This window comes from Kogia breviceps, chromosome 4 (genome assembly GCF_026419965.1).
Source record: "Kogia breviceps isolate mKogBre1 chromosome 4, mKogBre1 haplotype 1, whole genome shotgun sequence".
Lineage (NCBI taxonomy): Eukaryota > Metazoa > Chordata > Mammalia > Artiodactyla > Physeteridae > Kogia > Kogia breviceps.
The window spans coordinates 180,204,735-180,228,630 of NC_081313.1; the positions used below are offsets into that span (position 1 = coordinate 180,204,735).

Below are 23,896 nucleotides of genomic sequence, written 5' to 3' on the forward strand. Positions count from 1 at the left end.
GCCCCGCCCGCGCGACGCCCCGCCCATCCCGACCGCTAGTCCCGCCCCCGCGGCGGGCGCGCGGGCCGCCGCCCACTCCCATTGGTCGCGCCGCCCGCCCGTCGGCGCTGTCCGCGCGCTGGTTAGGTTGTGAGGTGCTGTCGCTTGGTCGCGGCGGCTGCGGTTGGCGGCGGCGGCGGCGGCGGCGGCGGCGGCGGCGGCGGTTGTGGCGGCGCGGGTGGAGGGCGGCCGGGAGGGACCAGCGGCTGAACGGGACCGGCTCTCGCAGGTGGCTGAGGCGGACCGCCGGCCCAGGGGCCGAGCGCCGAGGGCCGGGCGGGCGCGGCCGGGGCAGCTCGGGGCCAGGGCCGGGCCGGCCGGGGGGCGGTGGCGGGGGCGGCCGGCGGGCGGCCGGGGCCGGGGCCGGGACGATGACTCTGGAGTCCATGATGGCGTGTTGCCTGAGCGATGAGGTGAAGGAGTCCAAGCGGATCAACGCCGAGATCGAGAAACAGCTGCGGCGGGACAAGCGCGACGCCCGCCGCGAGCTCAAGCTACTGCTGCTCGGTGAGTGGGGCCGGGCCTGCGGGGTTCGGGCTGGCGGTGCGCGTGCCGGGCGGGCGGGCGTGGCGGCCCTGCGTGCTGGCCACGGCCCTGCGTGCTGTCCAGAGTGGGCTCGACCCCCGCGGGGTCAGCCCTTGCCTACCTGTGCTGTCCACCTCTGGGCCACCCAATCTCTGCAGCCTGTGCTGTCTAGGTTGAGCCCCTGACATCAGAGGGGCCAGGCCCTGCCTCTGCTGTCCACATCAGCGCCCCAGACCCTCGGGATCTGCCCGCGCCTCTGCTGTCCGTGTCAGGTCACCAGTCCCTGCAGGGTCAGCGCCTGCCTCAACTGTCCAGATCAGGCCCCAGTTTCCTTCAGGATCAGTCCCTGTCTCTGCTGTCCAGGCGGGGTCCCCAGGACCCTTTGGGATCAGTCCGTGCCTCTGCTGCCCAGTCCCTGATCCCTGCAGGGCCAGCTTCTTCTTCTGCTGTCCCTTTCGGGCCATCAGAACCCTCGAGGGTCTGCTCTCTGCCGCTTTTGAGGAGACAAGCCTCCTCTCTGCACAGGGCTGGCCCTCCATCCCTGCCCCCAACAGGTGTGCCCCCTCGCTGCCCCCAGCATCCATTCAGGGCCAGACCTTTGGGCTGTAATCCACAAGACGCACCCCTTGCCTCCTAGCATCCCTTCTCTACTTTTCCCACCAGGTGGAGCCCTGTTCCCTGCAGGCTGGGCCTGTCCCCCTCCAGCCCCCGTTCCCTGAGGCCAGTCGGAAAACCCATGTCCCTCCCCAGTGGAGTGCAATCCGTGGGGAAGAAGACAGCCTTTCCTCTCTTCTTGGGGCCGGGGTGGGTGGAGCCCTGACGGAGCTACTGTCTCCGTCCGGTCCCTCTCCTTACGTCCTAGTGGGAGCCGGGTCTCCCGGGTCCTCTTTCCCCTCCAGGAGAGGATTCCTGTCCAAGCCTCCGTCTCCCCCACCGCGCACCTGTTGCATGGAGCCAGTCGGCCCAGTAGTCGGCAAGCTGTTGTCACCCCAAATAAGGGTTGTTGGAGGACTTACCTCCGCAGTCAAAGGCAAGAAGGTCGTTTACACAAGCGAAGCCCTTGCCCTGCCTTCTCCGGAGCTCTGCTGCATTCCTGCACTGCGGGGAAAGTTGGAAATGCTGCTGTGATGGGCCCCTGGTGGAGGAGGGGTCTGCCACCGAGGGGTCCACGCGCAGGACGGTGCAGGGTCGGAGGCAGCGAGTCGCTGGAGGCCGTGGCTCTTGGAGGGACTGCCTCGCTTCTCCCACCTGTGGGGACCCTCTGGGTTCTCCTTTTGATTAAAATACCTTCCCTGTTGTTTTTTTTTCCAAACGTTCCACTTTACCTAAAGGCTATAAAAGGGACCATCTTAGCAGAAAAGACAGGGAGAGAGTAACGGTAAAGTTTGGAGGAAACTTGCAGTGGGGTCCCAGTGGCACCTGGGAGGACAGCATGCCCCTGGCTGCCTTTCGCCAACAGAGGTAGACTTTATTTTCAGAGGGGGGTTGAGAAGTTATCAGCATGTTAATGTTACCAGACAGTAGGCCTTGCCTGGGGGCTGGGGGCTGCATGAACCTCTGCACGCCCCTGCTGCCTGCCCTGTGCGCACCCAGGCTCCAGATTGATGTGGGGTTCAATGGTACGGGTCGGTGGCCTGTGCTCCTGCAGCCTTGCTGTGTGTCTCTGGTCTCCCTGGGCCGGGGCTGAGGAGCCTTGCAGGGGATCTGGCCGTGTCCAGCGCCCACCCATGGGTGTGGACTGTTGGCTGCAGGAGCACCTGGGTCTGAGGTCCCACCCCTCCCCCCGCTGGCTTGCAGGACAGGGAGTCTGCACCCTCCTGGGAAGCTGTGAAGTCCTAGGCATGGGGGCAGATAGAAAGATGAGAACTTGTGGGTCCAAGGTGAAGGTTTATGACACCAGGAGGGCGGCTGTGAATGCCAGGTGGAGGTCCAGGGGATGTGCTGGGGGCCGGGGAGTGCCGAGCAGCATCCCTGCCCCACCCACTCCATGCTGGGAGCACCCCCAGTCATGAGAACCGCAGACATCCCCAGGCGTGGCCCAGTGTCCCCCGGGGGCAGAATCACCCCCGTTTGTGTTATCAGAATCACCCCTGCCCCGTGTCAGTACACAGTGTAAAATGCATGTTGCAGAGCCGGTATGTGATGAGTGTTAGGTTATTTTGTCAGATGTTTTGTGGGTGCTTAAAAGGTGAATGCTTTTGTTACTACGGTCCAAAGCCACAGACGTGTGTGCCGTCAACACGCAGCACGTCTACGAACACGTGTGATAGGTGTGTTCGGTTTTGTTGGTCCTGTTACTCCAGGCCACATCCTCGTTGACAGTCGTCTGTGGTGGGGAGTGGGGGCAGCAAGTGTCCCTGCAGGGGATACACCGGGGTCGCCACAGCTCGGCGTCACTCTCCCACTTTACGGAAGAGGACCCCCAGACCCAGTTAGGAGCTCCAGTGGGGGTCCCGGGCAGGCCCACCGGCTTTTGCCTCCCGTGATCCCTCCTGGTGCAGGTGCAGTCCCCTGCCCCCGCGTTCCTGCCACTCAGCGGAGAACCACCGAGGAGGCCCCTTGTCCATTCCTTAGGACAGGTTTCCCCTTGAGAACCGAGGCCTACCGCAGGAAGTGCCGTTCCGGGAGCTGAGCGGCTCCGGGATTTCTAAATAAAGCAGGGCGGTCAGTTCCGCAGGCTTCCTGTCCAGCCCGCTGCGGCCCCGAGGGCGGTAGAAAGGGCCGGAATCCGGCCTGGGGTGTGGTGGCCCCTGGCGGGAAGGGTGCGTCCGCCCTGCTTGGAGGCGCGAGTGGAACGTGGCCGTGGCTCCTGGCGGGTGGCCCTGCCTGTCCCCCGCAGACCCCATAGCTGGAAGCGCCTGGGGCCCCGGGCCACCACTCGTAGCCCACCCCAGCATGTCTTAGGGGCTTAAAAGTTAGATGAAATTTTGTGTCGCTGAAAGGGTGGGCGCCGTCCCTGGAGGTGCAGGAGCCCAGACTTGCTCTCAGAGCCCCTCTCCCTCTGTGTCCTGTGCGCCGGGCCGGTGGGAATCTCCCTCCCCTTGGGCCCGACACGGCCTCACCAGGCGTGTCCCTGGGCTCGGGACTCCGTGTGCACAGATGCTTCCCAGCCTCGGCTGAGCGCTGGGGCTGAGCGCTGTTCGCTGCCCGAGAGCCTCGGATGTTTAACCGTGAAAGGTTTCACTTTGTGGTGTTTGTGGTGGAGCACTTCTCCCTGCGGCCCAAGAACAGGTCGCACTCACTGCTACTCCTGGGGTGGGAGTTTGGAGCGGCTGCAGACGGAGCCGACTGGGGACCCCTGGCAGGAGGGACGGGAGCCCGTTTGTCCCTCCTCTGCCTCGGAGGGCCTTGAGGGCAAAGTCTAGCCCTGGGTGGGCGGGTCTGGTCTGGGCCCGGGCCAGGCCGGGTGTGCGGAGCTGGGCCGCACTCAAGGGGAACGGCCATCTCTGGTCCCCATAGGGCGCTCCTCTCCCATCAGGACAGTGAGCCGTGGGGCCTGTCAGCCCAGTGTCTGTGGACGGGATTGGGGCGTCTCCATGGGCTTCGGGGGCGCCCACGTGCGGGGTTATTTTTTGGTGAAACTCCAGCTGCTCTCAGAACCGGGCCCGAGGCCACAGGCTTGCTGGCTGGGGAGTTAGTGCCAATGCGCCCCGGCCCCCTGCTCCCGGGTGGCCGCGGTCTCTGCCCTTGGCCCGGGCATGGGCCGCCTGGCTGGTCACTACCAAGGTGTCTCCCCCTCGTTTTCCCCACCACATCTCCCCTCCAGGCCAGGCCCTGCCACCCCACGGCCCAGCACAGAGCCCTGTGGACCTGAGATGTTTGCTGGGTGGCTTTGATTGGCTAACTGAACGCAGTTCCCTCAAGCAGGTGGAATGGGGGTGACCGGGCGCCCTGACTGAGGGCATCCTCATATCCCGCCTGGATGTGAGGCTCCCTGCTCCGGGGCCCGTTGCCACTGCCGGTGGCCCTCTGCTGTGATGCGTGGACAGACAGGGACTTAGGGGCACAGCTTGCAGCTGCCGCCCTCCCGAGTCCTTGTGAGTGGGCTTGGGGGTGCTCCAGAGCGAGCACAGCCTAGGCTCCCCACCTGCAGTGCCGTTGGGGGGAAGGCCGGGACCCCTGCGAGGCGCTGTGCCCTCCCGTGGCCACTGCTCTCCCTCGGGGGGGCTTTACCCGCGTTGACAGTCTGTGCTGTGCCGGCAGCTCTGGGAGGCGGGTCCCGCCAGGACCAAGCTGGAGAGTGCGGTGGGGTTTTGGTCCCCGTGCCTCCCGAGCCTCAGGTTTCCCTGCTGTGGAAGGAGAGCGCCCCCTGACTCCCGGACTGTGGGAGGGTCAGTGGGGGCGACGCACGTCAAACTGGGGAGCGCCGTCTGTGCCTTTGTCTTTATTCACAGTATCGCGCTGGCTGGCAGTCCCTCTGTGGCCGAGCAGGGACCTCCTGTCTTGCGGTGGGGTCTCCGGAGCTTGGCCCTCAGGGCTGGGCCTCTCGTTTCCTGATCTGATCCCAGCGCCTGCCAAGGAGGTTTGCTTACGGACCTCGGTTGGCCCAGAGCTGGAAGGTCAGACCCCCCCCACGGAGGCGGGTCGCCCGTCTCTGCCCCATTGGTCCTCTCTACTGAGCCTCGACAGGTGGGGGGGGGCCTTCCCGTCCCCCAGGCCAGGCAGCTGGGCTGCACGGCAGGGTTGGGCAGGACTGGGGCTCATACCAGTCTCCCCGACTCCTGAGCATTAGGGTTCAGGAAGGGCTGCACTAGGACCCGGCACGTGGGACAAGAGGGGGGCTGGCCCAGCGGACCATTGTCTGCGCCTGGAGTCACCTGGGCAGGGGACGCTGGACCTGCTGACTTAGCGGCCACGGTGTGGAGGTCAGATGAAGGGATGAGTCCCGAGGTCTGCCCTGTTGTCCTCCCTCCTGGCCCCTGTCTCTGCTGGTGCCTGCTGCTGCTGCGGTGTCTCTGAAAGGCCCGTGGCTGGCCCAGAAGAGCTCCCTCCGTGCTCTAACATTCTCTCACTTCCCTGGGTGGCGGTGACCGTGGACCACGGAGAGATGGATGGACCGTGAAGCCCGAAGACAGCCTGTTGAGATCTGACAGTTACTGGCTGTGTGACCTCAGTGAAGCTGCTTGACCTCTCTGTGCCTCAGTTCCTTCACTTGTCCAGCAGGAGGTGGGGTGATAGATGTACCACTGAATGAGTGGATGAGTGGGGGCGAGGGGAGGGTGCAATTGCCTTCCTTGGCTGCACGAGGGGTTTGCACTCTCTCTGTCCCCCAGCAGAAGGTCGCCATGCCTCATTGATCTTGGACCTGTTGACACAGCTCAAGGCCGTGTTGGATTTCTGGGCTGTGTTTCCAGGAGCCCAGATCCCCGGCAGTGCTCTCGCCTGGGCCTCCTGTGGTCCTGGGTTCCTGGCTTCACTGCCCACATTCTAGAATTAGGGATGGCCAGGCCCAGCTTCTGACACTAGTGTTCTCTTGCTAGATCACGGCCACTTGCCCCGGGGGTCACGGATGCTGCACACCTTGAGTCCTACTGGGATGATGTCAAACCAGCACCATCCTTCCTGCCCTCCAGGCCCTTTCCCTGCCCCTCTCCTCTCCCACATTTGAGGAGTGGCTGCCCGGGCTCAGACTTAATTCCTCCCGGTCTGCGGTCCTAGATCTTGGCCAACCATGCAGGCGAGACGGTGGCTTTCTCCCTCTGTCGCAGGGATGGGGCTGCTCTCCTCCTTCCTCTTCTCCAGTTAATCTCGGCCGGGCGACTGATGATGCCCCTGAGCAGGCTCCCGGCCCTGCTGTGCTGTCTGGCCCCTGCCAGGCCCCCAGGGGCAGGACCCCTCACCTGGGTTGTGCCCCCAGGGGCCCCCATTCTTGGAGTTAGGACAGGGGATGCAGAGGACCCGAGGGGGACACGTGACAGAACCAGGACTGCGGATTGGGGCCGAGTTCATTTGGTTCATTCGGGAAAAAGGTTTGCGGTGCCTTCTGTGAGCCGGGCCTGTGCTGGGGCTGGGTGTGAGGCTGCTGGCAGAGCCCCGCCCTCGGGGATCTGGCTCCCAGCAGGGACAGACGGGAGCAGCAGGCCAGGAGCAGGGGGGGCGCTGGGGGCGCTGGGGCCCTTCCTGGAAAACGTGAGTTTGGGTTTCTGTGCAGGGAGTTGGGGTGGCGTTCGGGAGGGGAAGGGCCTGATGCGTGGGTGACGTGAACAGTGGTGTGGGGACCCACAGACACGAGCCTGGGGTCTGAGTTCAGCCAGGACCTGGGGCCACTCGGTGTCCTCGCTGGGAGGGGGTGTGGTGGTAGGTGCCCTCTGCACCTGTGCAGGTGCGTGGATAGAACGAGGCCTGTCACGGGGTCTCACACGGTCTTGCTTGAGGGGGGCCTTGCTTTTCTCCCTGGTGAGCGGCTATTGAAGGTTTTTTTTTTTAATAAATAATTATTTGGTTGCGCTGGGTCTCAGTTGCGGCTTGCAGGCTCCTTAGTTGCAGCACGTGGGCTCCTTAGTTGCGGCTCCCGGGCTCCTTAGTTGTGGCATGCAAACTCTTAGCTGCGGCATGCGAACTCTTGGTTGTGGCATGCGAACTCTTGGTTGTGGCATGCGAACTCTTAGTTGCGACATGCATGTGGGATCTAGTTCCCCAACCAGGGATTGAACCTGGGCTCCCTGCATTGGGAGCGTGGAATCTTCCACCAGGGAAGTCCCCGTGACCGGATCTTCAGGGGGAACTGACTGAGGGCCGGGCAGGATGAGCTGGAGCTGCCAAGGACCCGCGGGCAGCAGCCACAGCAGATGGGCCTGGTCGTGAGGTCCAGGTGGGCTTCGCACCCTGAGACTTCTCTGAGCGGGTGGCTGTTGGCTCGGGCGTGTTGGGGGGCCCAGGTCCCAGCTCCCAGCACCGGGTGCCGGCAGCACGTGGGCTGAGTTGGGCCAGGGGGTGGGCACCTGGAGAGGACACTGTGGCGGCTCTGCGTCCCCCAGAGCCTTTCCTCCCTCCCTCCCTGGCCAGTGGTGGCCGAGCTCCGGCCAGCTGGGCCTGCTGGTTCCAGAGCCCAGGGCCCGCGGCTCTGGCCTTCCACCCACAGCTCTGCCGGGAGGCGCCTGCTGGGACTGGCACCTGTCACTCAGTCGCTGTTGGCCCTGAGCACAGGTGACACGCCACCTTCGACATGCGGCTGGTGGGGCTTTCTTCTGGGGGCCTGGCCTCTGCAGCCATCACCTCCACACCCTCCTTTCTCTGTCCTTCCTGGTAAGGCGGCATGGCCCGGGTGGGGTCACTGACTGTCCCACCTCCTGGGCCGCACTGTCCCCAGGGTGTCCCTTTGGCCGTGTTCTCCCCCAGCTATGTTGAGACGTAAGTGCCATGCATGTTAAGGGGTGCACATGAGGACTTGACACGTGGATTGTGACATGATTGCCCGTGAGGTCCGTCACCGCCCCGTCACCTCACCAGTGCCTTTTGCTCCTGGACTTGATCGCAGTGCTGTCTTCGCAGGGGCTCCTCTGCCCCCGGCAGGGTTTGGGCCACACGCCTCGTCCAGGACCCCTGACGTGTCCAGGGCCAGTTGTGTTTCCGGCTTCTGAGGGGTCCGTCTTCCTTTTCTTGGTTTTGGGGGTGTGTCCCCAGCTGTGTCGTCTGTGTTGGGCACCGGGGCGTCCCCCGTTGTCCCTCGGCCTCTCTCTGGCTGGCGATCACGGCTCCTCCGTGAATACCCACTGTCCCCTGGCTGTTGGCACGGGCACGTGCACGTGTGTGAGACCCTCAGTCCTCTGTGCTGCCTCTGGGGAGCTCTGGGGGGGCTGCCTGTCCTTTTCGCACCCGTTTTGGAGACGCTGGCTGTGGTCTGAAGTCAGCAGGCTCTCTGGATCTCCCTGCGCCCTTGCGCTCGTGCAGCTCGCTTGCCCGTCCTGCAGTTCAGGGAGGTGGGCACAAGGGGCAGCGCCCCGGGGCCTGAGTGGCTGCCCGTCTCCACCTCAGTTGAGCTGTGGCTGCAGGGGGTCGGGCTTTAGTGGCCACTGGTCTGATGTTTCCAGTGAGAGGCCCTTCCAAACACCAGCAGGGCACGTATGTTTTTACAGTAGCATAGTGTCAAAAACAGGGGTTCTCACCTGGGTGGTCCTGCCCCCAGAGGACACTGGGCAATGTCTGGGGATGTCTGTGTGTCACACTGAGGGGATCCTGGCATCGAGGGGGCGGGGCCAGGGGTACTGCTCAACACCCCAGAGTGCCCGGCACGGCCCCAGTGTCAGCAGTGCTGTGGGGACCCTGGTCCAGAGGAAACCACGCAGGGCATGGCATTCATGTGTGTCGCCTCCCCTCCCCCACCCCACCCCCTGCAACGAGGGAGGAGTGCCTGGACCCCTTAGGGAGGTGTGGGGTCACATGGGGTCCTCGCCCCTCCTGCTTCAGAGCTGGGGTGGGGCCTCGGTGGGAGTGGGCGCCTGGCCTCTGGTTGTTGATGTGGCAGTGGTGGGATGGGAGGTGGCATCGGGTAGTTACCACTCGGAGACAGAACCAGAGTCATATTCTTTTATTCGTAAAAGGACCCAGGACCTTGATGGAGGTCCTAGAAAGGGGCAGCTGCAGTGAGGCGGCCCCTGCTCTGTCTCCCCAGGTGGGCTCGGGCACCCGTGGTCAGTTACTCAGACGCGGGCGGAGGGCCTCCTGCTGCAGGATGGTGTGGTCACTGCAGGCCGCTCAGAACCCATGTCTTCTCCAGGAGCTCCCGGGCAAGGAGGCAGGCAGCAGATGCCTGAGAGAGACCCCCTGAAAGGCAGCGGTGATGGGTCCCAGTGCAGAGGGGAGCTGCCTGCCCTGCACCCACGGCACCGGTGGCTGTGAGCTGGACGGCGTGCAGGGCAGGACGCAGCTCAGGCCCCTTCGTTGGGGTGGGGGACGCAGGTGACTCAGACAGGGTGGGGAAGGATGAGCCTTGACAGGCGGGCTGGGGTGAGTCTGGGGGGTTCTGAGTCCCCAAGAGGGGTCCTGGGGGCTTCAGTGCATGGGTGAGTGGGGACCTGTGTTGGTTATCAAGTAGGGGTTTGAGGTCGTGCATCCTTAGGCTGTACAAGTTTTCTTCTGCTGTGCAATAAAACCACCCTGTAACTTAGTAGCTGAAAATAACACACAGGCAGATTCTGAGGGTCAGGAGTCTTGGGGGTTCTAGCTCGGGGTTCCTTAGGAGGTTGTAGAGCACGTGTTAGCTGGGGCTGCCTCATCTGAAAGCCCGATGGGGCCGGAGAAGCCGCTTCCAGGGTGGCTCCTCATGTGGCTCCTGTCCACATGGGCCCTCATGGACGGCGCTGCCCCCCGGCCCCCGCGAAAGTCCTAGAGAGGACGGGGAGCCCTGTGACTCGTCTTGGAAGTGACAGGCCATTCTTGGTCAGATTCTTTTGGTTGGAAGGGAGGCACTGAGTCCAACCCACCCTCCGGGAGGGGTCAGGCTCCCCCTCTGCATGGAAGACATCTCAGAGATTCGTGGGCACATTAAAGCCACTAAATTGCAGTCCCTGCCTGTGGAGGTGAACAAAAGTGGGGATACGGGTTTGCCGCTTAGAGGGTGACAGGGCGGTGAGAGGCTGGAGCAGGAGAGGAGCCCTCCCTCCCGCCACAGCTCTGGCCCGCACATGGAGCAGGTTAGCGCCGCACGTGGAACAGGTTAGCGCCGCACGTGGAGCAGGTTAGCACCGTAGGAAGATGCGGCGGCCACGTGGCCCTGTTCAGGGGTTTCTGCTCTAATCCCTTGATCCCGGAGACAGAGCCTCGGTGTGCCCTTCTCTGAGGTGGGGTCTTGACACCTGACACCCGGAGGGTGGTGGGACAGAGAGGGGAGGGGCCCCGGGCGCCCGCTGGGCCTCTGGGCTGACAGGGATGTGGGCCTTGGGGCTGTTCAAGCGCCAGGGTCACGCTCGGTCTTGGGTGGCGTGAGGTTGGGTGAGTTACAGGTTCAGGGGCTGCTGGGGACTGTGGGGGGCATGGCCCGGTGCCCTGCGAAGGCCCAGTGTGGCCTTGATGCAGATGCCAAACTCGTGCCCTGAAGGAAAGCTGTTCTGATCGGAAGCTGGGGGTTGGCGGGACGTTGTCACACGAGGGCGCGTGGGACAAGGGAGCTTGTCCACCAGTTAAGGGGGTGGCGGCATCTGGGGGAGACACTTCACTGCTTCTGGCCTCCAGTTCCTCGGCTGCGGCCAGAGTTGAATTCAGACCCAAGTTGCAGCAGGTGCCGCAGCTGCTCCCCACCCGTCCCTGCCCCCGTTGTTGTCCCGACCTGCTCTGAGCCTCGGCTCCCCGTGTAGACAGGGTGTGCGTGGGAGGACGCGGCCCGCCCTGTTGTCCGTGCAGCAGCGGCTGGCCAGGCTCATCCCCACCTCGAGCCTCGTGGGCGGGGCTCCGCGTGGGCGGGGCTCCGCGTGGGCGGGGCTTCTCGTGTGCAGGGTGCGGTGAGCCCAAGGCTCGGGTCGCAGGTCCGGTCCTGCTGGGTCTCACTGGGCCATTTGCAGGCACGGGCGAGAGCGGGAAGAGCACGTTCATCAAGCAGATGCGCATCATCCACGGGGCGGGCTACTCGGAGGAGGACAAGCGGGGCTTCACGAAGCTGGTGTACCAGAACATCTTCACCGCCATGCAGGCCATGATCCGGGCCATGGAGACCCTGAAGATCCTCTACAAGTACGAGCAGAACAAGGTGAGGCCCTGGGTGGGAGCGCCGGGCATGGCTGGGCGTCTGGCCGCTGTTCGCAGCCCCGTCCTACAGTTGGCAGAGTGGGTCCTGGCCCCCTCTGAGGGCCAGCATCCTACCAGGCACTCCACGTGCTGTATCAGGCCCTCTGTGACCCTGGGGGGTGGCACGTCGTCTTATTTTCTTCAGTAACAGCTTTATTGAGAAAATGTACATACCAAGTCACCCGTTTAAAGTGTGCAATTCACTCATTTTTAACATTCACAGAGTTGTGCAACCATTGCCTCTAATTCCATAACATTCTCATCACGCCAGAAAAAAACCCTGTCCCCACTGGCAGTCACCTCCCCTACCCCTAACCCAGCCCCTGACAACCAGGAACCCACTCTCTGTCTCTGGATCTGCCTGTTCTGGACATTTCCCATCAATGGAATCACACCCTGTGTGTCCTTCTGTGTCTGGCTTCTCTCACTGAGCATCGTGTCCTCAGGGTCTGTCCACGTGGCAGCGAGTGTCAGTGCTTCTCTTTGTGGCTGAGTGATGTTCAGTGTGTGGAGGGACACATTGTCTGTCATCCACTGAGGGACACATGGTTGTTTCCACTCTTCTGGCTCTCGCGGACATGCTGCTGGATCATTCACGTGCAGGTTTTTGTTTGCACGCCTGTCCTCGTTTCTCCGGGGCGCGTCCCCAGCAGTGGAGGTGCGAGGTCCAGGGTAACTCTCCGTCTGCCTTCCAGAGGGGCTGCCTGCCTGCTGTCCCAGCGGCATTGCCCCGGCCGTGCACCAGAGGGCTCTCTCTGGCGGCCTCCCTTGGTTTTGCTTTTGTGGGTCTGTTTTCGGGGACTTCTCTTTCAACTCCAGCAGTTTGCCTGGGCTGGCACGTTGGCACCATGTATTGGACCATGTATGTCCAATAGGGTTTAACTTAATCTGTTTACTTTGAGGCTTAAGAAGGCCAGTCAACCCAATTTCTGATATTGGCGTCTTCCTGCCTTGATGCCCGGTTCACGGGTCATCAGGGACCCTACAGGGCCTAGCACTGGGTCTGGGGCCCGGCCAGCCTGGCTGTGGGGCTGAGCATGTAGGGCCTGCTGGAGCCTCTCACCCCCTGGTTTGTAGGATTGCTCGCAGCCGAGGCCCCTCAGAGTCCAGGCCCCACTTTAACCGTGCAAGTCCAGCGGCATCTGGAACAGGGATTGGTAGACTAAGGCCTGTCTCTGTAGGTGCAGCTTTGCTGGCACAGGCCACGCCCACTTGCTTACACGTCATCCGTGGCGGCTTTTGCTGCAGCAGCAGGGACAGCGTGGCCGTAGGAACAGACGTCTGGTCCCTGGCCTACATGCATCCACAGTCAGGGGGGTTTTCTGGGGCTGGTGTCTGCTTCTCCAGGCCCGGACTGAGAGGCCGGGAGGGTGAGGTGGGGCTGAAGGACGCTGGTGTGTCGGGGAGCTGGGGCGGTAGAGCATCCCTGGGAGGCAACCAGTGGGTTCCAGAGCCTGGGCCGGGGCCCCCTTGTTACTTGTTTGGGGTTCTGCCCAGCTGTGTCCCCTCCCCAGTCCCTCAGCCATGTGGGTGGGGCCATCCTGAGCACAGGCATGTGGGGCTGGAGGAGAGACGGCTCTCCTGGGAGCCTGCCGCCCCCGGCATTGTGTGTGTGTGTGTGTGTGTGTGTGTGTGTGCACGCGTGTGGATCTCTGGGGTGGCGTGTCTCAGCGAGGCTCTTTCGGAGCGGGTCTCTGAGCCCTGTGGTCCAGGGTCTGTGTGGAGGCTCCGTCCCAGGGGCGTGAGTCATTGCACCACTGGACTGTTGTGATTAGCTCAGCCTCCCCTTCCTGGTGGGTTGCTTTGGTCCCCAGACCCCATCCGAGGCTGCACACGAGAGGACCTATGCCTTCAGAGATCCCGAGGGTTTCAGGAGCTGTGTGCTTGGAATCGGGGGGCAGGTTCTTCTTAGGTCACAGCATCTCTCTGTGCCTCGGTTTCCTCACCTGCAGCATGGGAACACGGGGGCAGCCGGGGGTGTTTGTTCCTCTGTCCTGTTTGGGTGCCCCGGCACCGAGGTGTGTGGCGGCTGGGTAGGCCCTGCTCCCGGGAGCTGCCTCCATCTGCATTTTCCTTTGGGGGCCTGGCACTGGGGGGAGATCGCCGCCGGTCGCCCTTGCGTCGTCCTGGCGCGTGTTCATGGGAAACGGGAGTCAATGGTTCTGAGTCGGTTGCCGGGTGCTGGCGTTGAGCGTCCCGGCCTGCCCCTCCCCCCGCAGGCCAACGCGCTCCTGATCCGGGAGGTAGACGTGGAGAAGGTGACCACCTTCGAGCACCGGTACGTGAGTGCCATCAAGACCCTGTGGAACGACCCCGGCATCCAGGAGTGCTACGACCGCCGGCGGGAGTACCAGCTCTCGGACTCCGCCAAGTAGTGAGTGGGACTGGGCCGGGCCTGGGCGGAGGAGGGTCTGCACGGCGCCCCGTTAGCCATGACGGGGCGAGTTTCCCTACAGGGAGGCGGCTGTCTGCGGGGATTTTCTTTTGTCTCTCTGCCCCTTTTCTGTGTCTCTAAAACTATTCCAAAGTGACAGGTTTGGTTGTGAAAAGCCACCCCTCCAGCCCACAGCCTCTCTTCGGAACCCCGGCGCCGTCCCCATCCCCGGACAGCCGTCCCTCAGAGCTGGGGCGGGCTTCTGTCCCAAGCGTTCCCTGCGGCCTCATTTTGCCCCTGTCCGTTCTCGTCCCAAGTACTTGGGCTGCTTGGGCCCCTCCCAGCGCTCAGGAGACCTGGGATGGCCGGGAGGCCCCGCGTGGGCTGACCTGAGCGGCCCTGCCTGCTGTGTTGCAGCTACCTGACTGACGTGGACCGCATCGCCACCTCAGGCTACCTGCCCACCCAGCAGGATGTGCTGCGAGTGCGCGTGCCCACCACTGGCATCATCGAGTACCCCTTCGACCTGGAGAACATCATCTTCAGGTACCTGTGCCCCCGGCCCCGGCCCCAGGCCCCGGTGTGGGGCAACGAGAGAGGGTCCTAGTCCGTGGCTGTCACCAGGTTTCCGAGTGAGCCAGGCCCCGGTGGCGCTGGCGGGGTGGAACGGAGGCGGCCCGGGGGCGAAGGCCTCCTGGTGCGGGCTCCACGTGGGCCCCACATGGGTGGAGGGTGCCGGCGTGTGCGGGCGGGCAGGCTGGAGTCCAGGCCAGAGCAGGGGTGCTCCGGGCAGGCGGTGGAGGAGCCTGAGGGCCCCAGGGGAAGGTGGCTCCAGGCCCCTCTGCGGCCCAGTTCCAAAGGCCATGCGGGCAAAGTGGACTCAGGGCCATCCCCGAGGATGGGCCCGGCCACCCCGCAAGGTCACAGCTTGTCCAGAGCTGCCAGACGGCAAGGCCAAGTGTGTCTCCCGGGGCAGCTGTAACAAATGACCACAGATGGGCAGCCTAAAATCACAGAAATGTATCCTCTCCTAGCTCCGAGGTCAAGGTATCGGCAGGGCTGGGTCCTCCTGAGGGCGTGAGGGGAGGCTGTCCCGTCCCTCCCAGCTCTGGTGGTGCTGGCAGCCCGCGGCGTCCCTTGGCTTGTAAAAGCCTTGCTCCATCTCTGCGTCCGCCATCACACGGTCCCTCCCTGGGTCTGTGCCCATGTTTCTTTCTTACGGTGACACCACTGATCACTGGATTCAGGGCTCCTGCTCCGGAGTGGCCCTGTCTTAACTAGTGCCATCTGCAGTGACCCCGCTTCCAGATCATGCTGTTGTGTCCCCAGATTCCAGGGGGACTGACTTTGGGGGACACGGTTCGCCCAGGGCTCTGAGGCCCAGTCTCCGGGGTGGGGTTCCTGCTCTGGCTGCGAGCCTCCCCTCCCCGCCACTGCATGGGGTCCCTTCTGCTGGGCGGGCCCACCCCAGGCGCCCGAGACAGCGCTGCTGGCGGAGGTCCTGCCCTGTTACCTTGAAGTGCCAGCCCCGGGGGCGTTCAGGGAGTCTGTTGGGTTTGCCTTGAGGTGCCCTCTGGCCCAAGACCCGAGACCCACCTCTGCCGCCGGGGACCCGCACTTCTCAGGCAGACGCTTCTGGGAGACGGGGAGAGTCTGGGTGCCCCCAGCTGGCCCCCATCCTTTCTCACCTGTCAGAGCCCCCGGGGTGCCTTTGGACCCTCAGGAGTTGTAGGCATCACACCGTACATGCCTGAGGGTACATTTTCTGGTGAGAGTTCAGCATTTTGGTTTCCTTCTTTTTTGGTCAGATTCTCGATGGGGTCCGGGACCTCAGAGGCCTGCGGGGCACAGGCCGGGGCTATCACTGGCCTTCCTCCCGACCCCACGTCCCGGGGTCCCCTCACACGGCCTCACCTTGGTCTCCGCAGCTGCTGTGCCCTATGTCCGGAATGCCTCTCCCCCTCCCTTCCCGCCCCTCCCCCAAGCCTGTGTGTGCACTCTGCTGCTGTCCGAACTGCAGAGTGGCCCTGCACCTCTGCCACCACTGTCCCTTGGCCAGCCCCCCCCTCGCCCACCTCCCCCCTGGTCTGTTTGAGGGCTTACAGAGGGCAGGCCGGCGGCCCGGGCATGGAGCTTGTGCCCCCATCTTGATCGGAGCTCACACAGCATCCGGTGACAGTGCAATTGGTCTGATGTGTGAGGCCCAAGCCTGGTCCCACACGGGACCTCCTGCGGAGACCTGACCACCCCCGCCCCCCGACCCGGGGGCCCAGGTTCCCGCCCAGCTGTACCAGGGAGACTCAGTTCCAGAAAGGCTGTGACCCCTGACGCTGTCGGCCCGATGGCGCTCCCCAGACTGGCAGCGGCGACCCGCGTGGGCCTGGTATCCACTCACCCCCCTCCCGTCCCCTCGGTCACCCTGGCACATCCACCATCCGCCTGTGCTTGCTAGGACCTCCTCTGTGAAACCCCTGCCAGGCGGATTGACCTCTGCTGCCCGACTGTCCAGCAGCTGTGGATGGGCCTGGCCCGGGGACCCTTACCTTCTCAGGCTGCTGTTCTTTCTCGCCGTCGTCTTCACAAGTAGAGGGCTTCCTCGTCATAGAAAACTTAAGAAACTCACAAGTAGAAAGCGGGGACCCGTCACCAGTCATGATGCTCAGGGCGCCGTCCCTAGCGTGTCCCCGCCCCCCACCCTGCCTGGTGTCAGCATCTGTGTGCCGACATCTCCCGCTGGACAAGCAGCCTGCTCTTGCCGTGGCTGGGGTGGGTTCCAGTGTTTCACAGGTGATGCCGTGTGGTGTCCAACAAGGGGAGACGGGTTTCCAGACGTGGGACGTCCGAGGTCGCCCGGCTCAGCCCCACCGGGGTCTGTGGGCCAGGGCCCCTCCCTTGGCAAGCAGGCACCTGGCTGTCTCGGGGGTCCCCCCTCCCCTGCTTGTGCTGTGTTCTCCTGGCTTCATGGTACTGTGGCTTTGCTGGCTCTGACAGGTGACTGAGGGGGCCCTCGTGGCTCTGATGCCTCAGGGGTTGCTCGTGGCTCTGGCAGAGGCGGCTGTGCTGGGGGTGGGCAGTGTCACCTGCAGCCCCGCGCTGAGCCCGTGCACCCCGCCCTGCAGGATGGTGGACGTGGGGGGCCAGAGGTCCGAGCGGAGGAAGTGGATCCACTGCTTTGAGAACGTGACGTCCATCATGTTCCTCGTGGCCCTCAGCGAGTACGACCAAGTGCTGGTGGAGTCGGACAACGAGGTGAGGCCCTCGCTGGGCCCCGGGAGGGGGTGCCCACAGGCCCTTTTGGGGGACCTGCTGCCAACCTGCTGCCTGCCCCGCAGAACCGCATGGAGGAGAGCAAAGCGCTGTTCCGGACCATCGTCACCTACCCCTGGTTCCAGAACTCGTCCGTCATCCTCTTCCTCAACAAGAAGGACCTGCTGGAGGACAAGATCCTCCACTCGCACCTGGTGGACTACTTCCCCGAGTTCGATGGTGAGCCTGCCCTACCGGCCTGTCCCGGGGGCCGCCAGCGCCTCCCTCACCTCGGTGGCCTCATTGGCGACTCGGGAGTGACACATGGACGGTGTTTCCCAGGCCGCACGGAGGCCGCGGTGCAGTTAGTGTGGCCGGAGCTTGGCGGGCGCCTCACAGGGCCCAGGATGGTGGGGAGAGCTTTGTGTTCCCCAGGGGAGCGTCGTCTGTGGGAGGGGGCACCCTGTGGTCACCTCCCGGCAGCCTGTCCCCACCCGCCCCGTGCCCGACGTGGAGGAGCAAGGCGCGGGGGATACGGGGTGAGCCGGACCCCTCCTGCCCTCCGGCTCAGCGCCAGCTCCTCCTGCCGTCCCCACCCCCCACGCGGAGACACCCCGGGGGTGCTCCTTGGGGGCAGTCGGGGCTCCGCCACTCCCTCCCCGGCGTCTCCCGGAGGTGCTGCCCGAGGAGCTGGGAGGTCCGGGGTTGGGGGGCGGCGTGGGCGGCGGGCCAGAGCAGGAGGCTGGCTGCCCCGGGCAGCAGGGCTGTGGACACGTGCCTGAGTGGTGGGGGGGGACGGAGGGGAGGCGGCAGCCAGGGAGGTGGGAGGTGGGTCTGCCTGGCGGGTGGGCCTGAGTGAGGGACTGGTGGGAGAGGGGGCTGCGCGGCTCCCTCCGCTCATCCCGCCCCTCCCCCCGCCTCCGCCAGGCCCTCAGCGGGATGCGCAGGCCGCCCGGGAGTTCATCCTGAAGATGTTCGTGGACCTGAACCCCGACAGCGACAAGATCATCTATTCCCACTTCACGTGCGCCACCGACACGGAGAACATCCGCTTTGTCTTTGCCGCTGTCAAGGACACCATCCTGCAGCTCAACCTGAAGGAGTACAACCTGGTGTGACCGCGCGGACTCCCGCCGGCCGCCTGCCGGCCGCCAGTCTGCCCCGGGAGTCGGGGGCGTTCATATTTTTAAACAAATGGTTTTTATTTCACAGTTATCAGGGGACGTACATCTTTCTTCCTACACACCTCGTGCACCTTCTCATCTTTGTCAGTGGCAGAGGCCGCCTTTTTCTGGCCTTGACTCGTGGCTTGCTTTTTTCTAAAAAAAAAAAAAAAAAAAAAGACAAAAAAGGAAAAAGGAAAAAGAAAAAAAAAGAGAACCCACAGAAGACGGGCAGAGAGGAGACCTGGCCCGCAGCGGCAACGGGACACGGCCTCCGGGGACGGCTGTCGGCCTGCTTTCTTCTGATCTCGGAAGGCGTGGAGACGCAGAGGCTGGGATTTCTCTTTCTTCCTTGTTTAAGTTATTGATGCCCTCACCACTGTTGCCGGGTTTCTGCCCCGGACTCCAAGACGTGGGGGTGGGTGGCGCCCCCCGCTGCCCGCCCTGGGAAGTGCCTAACCATTTTTTCTTTTTTTTTTTTGAGGAAACAAAACGCAGCCCCTGGGGCCCTGTCTCACAGCCCTGCCTGCCACGGGGGGCCAGGGCGTCGGGGTTCTCTGGGTCTCCCACTGGGAGTGCTCCTGGGCTCTGGGCCCGGTCCCCAACCCCGAGGAGGCCCACTTGGACTGGGAGCCACTGTTTGTTTTGTTCCATTTTGTACCCAATTTGGAAACAGTGGGGTGGGGTAGGGACTTCTTTCAGAATTTTCTCAGGTCTGTCCCCGAGAGGCAGAGAGGGAGGGAGGGTCGCCCCGGCGGGGCCGTGGGTGGCTGGGAGGTGCCCACCGCCCTGCACTCTGCCCAGAGCCGAGCTGTCGGGGCTCGTGGCATCTGGAGGTGGGCCCTCAGCCTGGCCACGGCCACGGCCATGCACTGACGGGGCCTCCCCGAGGGCCGGTTTCTGGGGGGAGGGAGTGGCCGTCGCACGTGGCGTGGGCCGAGCACCGCGGTGGTTGGTTTTGTGTGGTTGGTTTCTTGCACCAACGTGACAGGAGTGGCCCACCGGTGGCGCCCCGCACCTGGGCCCTGCGAGTGAGCGCTCAGGGCAGCCCTTGACCAGGGAGTGCAGAGAAACGGCGCACACGTCAGACCAGCCCCGCACCAGCCCTGTCCCCCGTCTGTCCGCCTCCCACCTCCCTCCTGCACCTGATACGCAGGGCCCAGGGTGAGGGCAGGCTTCTCGGCCTGTTCTCCTCGGGCATCTCCCCCCGAAGGGCCCTCTCTGGTGCCATGCGTCTGCTTGCGGGGGTTTGTGCCATAGCCCTGACGTGCGGCCGGGGGTGGTGGTGCCTCTGGCAGTGGGCTCCCGGGGCCCCACGACGCACGGGGAGCTGGGGCAGTCCCTCGAGGGGAAGGCAGTGGGGGGCGCATCCAGAGTGTTAACTTCCGGAGGGGCCGGCGTGCCAAGATCCCGGGGCAAGCCCGGCTGCCGTGCCCACCCTCCCTGCCTGGCCCGCTCGCCTCCAAGGCGCTTGCCCGAGTGCCAGCCTCCCCCAACCGCTGTGTCACATCACTCAGCAGAACTGCCCTCCGAGTGCCAACGCCCCAGTGGTGTGAGGGGCCGTGCCAGCTGGCGGGGGTGACCTCGCCCGCTTGTACTTGTATATTAAAGTCCTGATTTCAGACAATTTAAACCTTAATCTATTTAAAAAAGAATATTATATAAAAATGCTGTTTTTAAACCTTTTGTCATTTGAAATGCATGTATTGTCCGTGCGGGCTGAGGGGCAGGTGCCGTCGGCTCAGTGCCAGTCTCCTGTGGCCGGAGCTGTCCATGTTCAGGCAGCGTGTCGGGGCCCTGACCCCTTAATCCAGAGATACGTGATGGAAATAGACTTTTCATACCTTTCTCCTGAAATGAATTCTGTTTTAAATTGGAATAAATTTTGTTCCTAAACACTCGGCCCCCTGTAGCTTATTTCCTGTTACTGGCTGGGGGGTGGGGGGCAGCAGAGGGGCCCTGAGGCCCCCGGGGTGTCACCCGACTCCTGTGTGGCCTGCGGGGCCCTGGCACCTTCAGGATGGGGTCTGAGCTCACGGGGAGCCACAGCTCGGCCGCCTGGGGTGTACCTCCTTCCCTGAGCTGGGACTGCGGCCCCAGGGCCCCTGACTTCGGGTCGATGTGCCGCGCTGTGGGCTGGAGCATCCTGCCAGAGGAACTCCTCCTGGTGGCGGGCAGGCAACAGAAATGGGGCAGAGCCCGGGTTCTGGGCCCAACTGGCCACTCACTGCCGCGGATCCTGTTGGGAAGACACGCCCCTCCCCCAGCCCCATTTCTTTCTGCAAACCAAGATGTTGGACCAGCGATGTCCCTGCCATCTCTCAGTCTTTTTTTCCTTAAAAAAAGTATTTTTTACATTGTGGTAAATACACATACAACTTACCAGCTTCACCTTTTTTTTTTTTTTTTTTTTTTTGTGGTACGTGGGCCTCTCACTGCTGTGGCCTCTCCCGTTGCGGAGCACGGGCTCCGGACGCGCAGGCTCAGCGGCCATGGCTCACGGGCCCAGCCGCTCCACGGCACATGGGATCTTCCCGGACCGGGGCACGAACCCGCGTCCCCTGCATCGGCAGGCGGATTCTCAACCACTGCGCCGCCAGGGAAGCCCAAGCTTCACCATTTAAAAATGTACAGTTCGGTGACATTAGTTTCATTCATAATGTTGTGCAACCATCAGCAGTAATTGTCTCCAGAACCTTTTCATCACCTCAAACAGAAACTCCGTACCCATTAATCAATAACTCCCCACCCCCTCCCCCAGCCCCTGGCCCCCACCATCCTATTTTCTATGGATTTCACTCCTCCAGGGACTCCATGTGAGTGGAATCAGACAGTATTTGTCCTTCTGTGTCTGGCTTCTCTCACTGAGCATCATGTCCTTCAGGTGCTTCCATGGTGTAGCAGGTGTCAGGATCTCTTTCCTTTTTAAGGCTGAATCATTCCACTGCGTGGATGGACCACCTTTGTTTATCCATCCGTTGATGGTCACTTGGGTTGTTGCCCCCTTTTCACTGTCGTGAATCACGCTGCTGTGAACACAGGTGTGCAAGTATCTCTTTGAGACTCTGCTTTCCGTACTACTGGCTATAAACCCAGAAGTGGAATTGCTGGGTCAAATGTCGATTCTACGTTTAACCATTTGAGGAACTGCCAGGCTGTTTCCACAGCGGCTGCCCCCTTTCTCGTTCCCACCAGCTGTACGCCAGGGTCGCATTTCTCCATATCCCCCTCCAGTTTTATTTAGTCATTCATCAGCGGGATGGAAATGCCCTGAAGGCCCCGTGTGTGCCAGGCACTGTCCTAGGCACTGCATATACAGGGAGACAGCACTTATCACCATGACTCAATCTATGAAGAAAAACAGCAGGGAAGAGGCATGGGCAGTGATAGTGGCTATTTCAGGCAGGCTGTTCAGGAAAGCCCTTTCAGAGAAGGGGGCGTAATGAATAGGATGCTGGAAGACGTGAAGGGAAGGGGCCATAGTGTGGTCTGAGGGAGGGGATTTCCAGGTGGAGGGCCGAACACGTGCAAAGGCCCTGGGGCAGGACCAGCCCTGGTTCATTGGAGGAACAGCAAGGAGGCCCGTGTGTCTGGAGCAGAGTGAGTGAGGCGGAGAGAGGGAGGAGGGGAGGGGAGGGAGGGGACGGGGCAGGTTGTGCAGAGCCTTGTGGGCCGCGGGGAGGACTTGGGCTTTTACCCTCAGGAAGGTGAGACCCTGGAGGACTGCGGGCAGGGCAGGGACAGGGCCTGACTCGGTGCTCACGGGCGCCCTCTGGTGGCCGCTTCCGGAAGGACAGGCTGCGGGGGTGAGGGCGGAACCAGGGACCCGGATGGAGGGGACTCAGGTGGACCAGTTGGGAGATGATGGGGTGGTCCCAGGTGGAGGCGGAGGAGGGGAGTGGGATTCGGGAGGTGGGTGCAGGGAGGGAGCCTGCGGATGCTGCCGGCGCGCCTGGCCGTCGTGCCCCCCGCGGCCGGCAGGTGCCACTCGCCTGCTTTCCGCGCCCGCCCGCGCGAACGTGCATCCGCTCCGGAGGTCCTCTCCGCATCCCGGTTCCAACAGGGAAACCGAGGCACACAGTGGCCGGGCCCTTGCCCTGACGGTAGGTGGCGCCCCCGAGCCTGGACACCAGCCGCGACCCGGTACAAAGTGAAAACGCAGGGCCCTTGTTAAAAACCAGGAGGCTTTCAAGACAGAAAAGCTTCCAAGCCCGAGTCCCCCGCCCACCAAGCCGGCCCAGGTAGCCGGCGAGGGGGATCCTGGATGTTTCCTCCTTTTGGCTGCGGTGAATCATGCCTCTCTGAACTTGGGTGGGAAAGACCCTCTGGAGACCCTGCTTTCGGTTTGGATATACCCGCAGAAGTGGACTCAAATCCGTGATTCATCAGTTAATAAAGGGAGGCGATGGACCTTTGTACCCCAGCCTTGGGCCAGCCCTGGTGAGGGCGGGGGCATGACCTTGGGTATGGCCAAGGGCAGTGGCCAGGGAGTGACCCAGCTGTGGCCTCCCATCAGCTGAGGACTGTGAGGCAGTGTGAAACCATGTAAACATCCGATTCCTCATTAAACAGAAAGGGCATTTCTCATACCAAAGGAACAGCAAGATCGTCGTCTCTGAATAAAGGAGAGACTTTTGGATGGGATAAATTTAGGTCCATAAAAACTCACCAGAGAGAATTCCCTGGTGGTCCAGTGGTTAAGAATTCGGGATTCCACTGCAGGGGGCACGGGTTCGATCCCTGATCGGGGAACTAAGATTCTGCAAGCCCGGTGGCACGGGCAAAAATTTAAAAAACAAACAAAAAAACTTCACAGAGCTACTGGGGTTGTAAATTGGTACACGCACTTTGGCAAAAGAGAGTTAAGATCTGGGAAATACCTTGTAACCCAGCAGTTCCACAGTTGGGTATTTTTTAAAAAATAAATGTATTTATTTATTTTTGGCTGCACTGGGTCTTCGTTGCTGCGTGCGGGCTTTCTCTAGTTGTGGTGAGCCGGGGCTACTCTTCGTTGCAGTGTGCGGGCTTCTCATTGCGATGGCTTCTCTTGTTGTGGAGCATGGGCTCTACATGCACAGGCTTCAGTAACTGTGGCACGTGGGTTCAGTAGTTGTGGCTCACGGGCTCTAGAGTACAGGCTCAGTAGTTGTGGTGCATGGGCTTGGTTGCCCCACGGCACATGGGATCTTCCGGGACCAGGGCTCGAACCCTTGTCCCCTGCATTGGCAGGCAGATTCTTAACCACTGCGCCACCAGGGAAGTCCCTGAGTATTTATTTAGAGAGTCATACATATGGTCTCCAAAAAGGCACATCCCAAATGTCCATAGCCATCCTATTCATTACATCCCCCAATGCCCATCAACAGTAGAATAAATGCCTAGCCCAGCATGGTGATGACAGTTAATAATACTGTATTGGGGCTTCCCTGGTGGCGCAGTGGTTGAGAGTCCACCTGCCGATGCAGGGGACGCGGGTTCGTGCCCCGGTCCGGGAAGATCCCACATGCCGCGGAGCAACTAAGCCCGTGAGCCATGGCCGCCAGGCCTGCGCGTCCGGAGCCTGTGCTCCGCAACGGGAGAGGCCACAACAGTGAGAGGCCCGCATACCGCAAAAAAAAAAAAAAAAAAAAAAAAAAAAAAAAAATATATATATATATATATATATATATATATATATATATATATACTTTAAAAATTTACTTATTTATTTATTTGGCTGCGGCACGCAGGATCCAGTTCCCCAATCACGGATGGAACCTGGGCTCCCTGCATGGGAAGCGTGGAGTCTTACCCACTGGACCACCGGGGAAGTCCGTGTGTGTGTATTTTA

The 23,896-nt window shown here is 62.4% G+C and overlaps 1 protein-coding gene across 1 annotated transcript; it reads left to right on the top strand.

Annotated features, from left to right (window-relative positions):
• Positions 1-363: 363 nt before the first annotated feature.
• GNA11 (G protein subunit alpha 11) lies at positions 364-19,964 on the top strand. Its single transcript, XM_059060093.2, has 7 exons — positions 364-546; positions 11,061-11,245; positions 13,503-13,657; positions 14,075-14,203; positions 16,777-16,906; positions 16,990-17,143; positions 17,831-19,964. The coding sequence occupies exons 1-7, from the start codon at positions 411-413 to the stop codon at positions 18,019-18,021; spliced, it is 1,080 nt and encodes a 359-aa protein (XP_058916076.1). The 5' UTR covers positions 364-410; the 3' UTR covers positions 18,022-19,964.
• Positions 19,965-23,896: the final 3,932 nt, after the last annotated feature.

Excerpts from the sequence above, each read along its gene's own strand:
- GNA11 (XM_059060093.2), top strand. The coding sequence starts at position 411 with ATGACTCTGGAGTCCATGATGGCGTGTTGCCTGAGCGATGAGGTGAAG. Across the intron at positions 11,246-13,502 it reads ACAAGTACGAGCAGAACAAG|GCCAACGCGCTCCTGATCCG; the intron begins GTGAGGCCCTGG and ends CTCCCCCCGCAG. Across the intron at positions 14,204-16,776 it reads CTGGAGAACATCATCTTCAG|GATGGTGGACGTGGGGGGCC; the intron begins GTACCTGTGCCC and ends CCCGCCCTGCAG.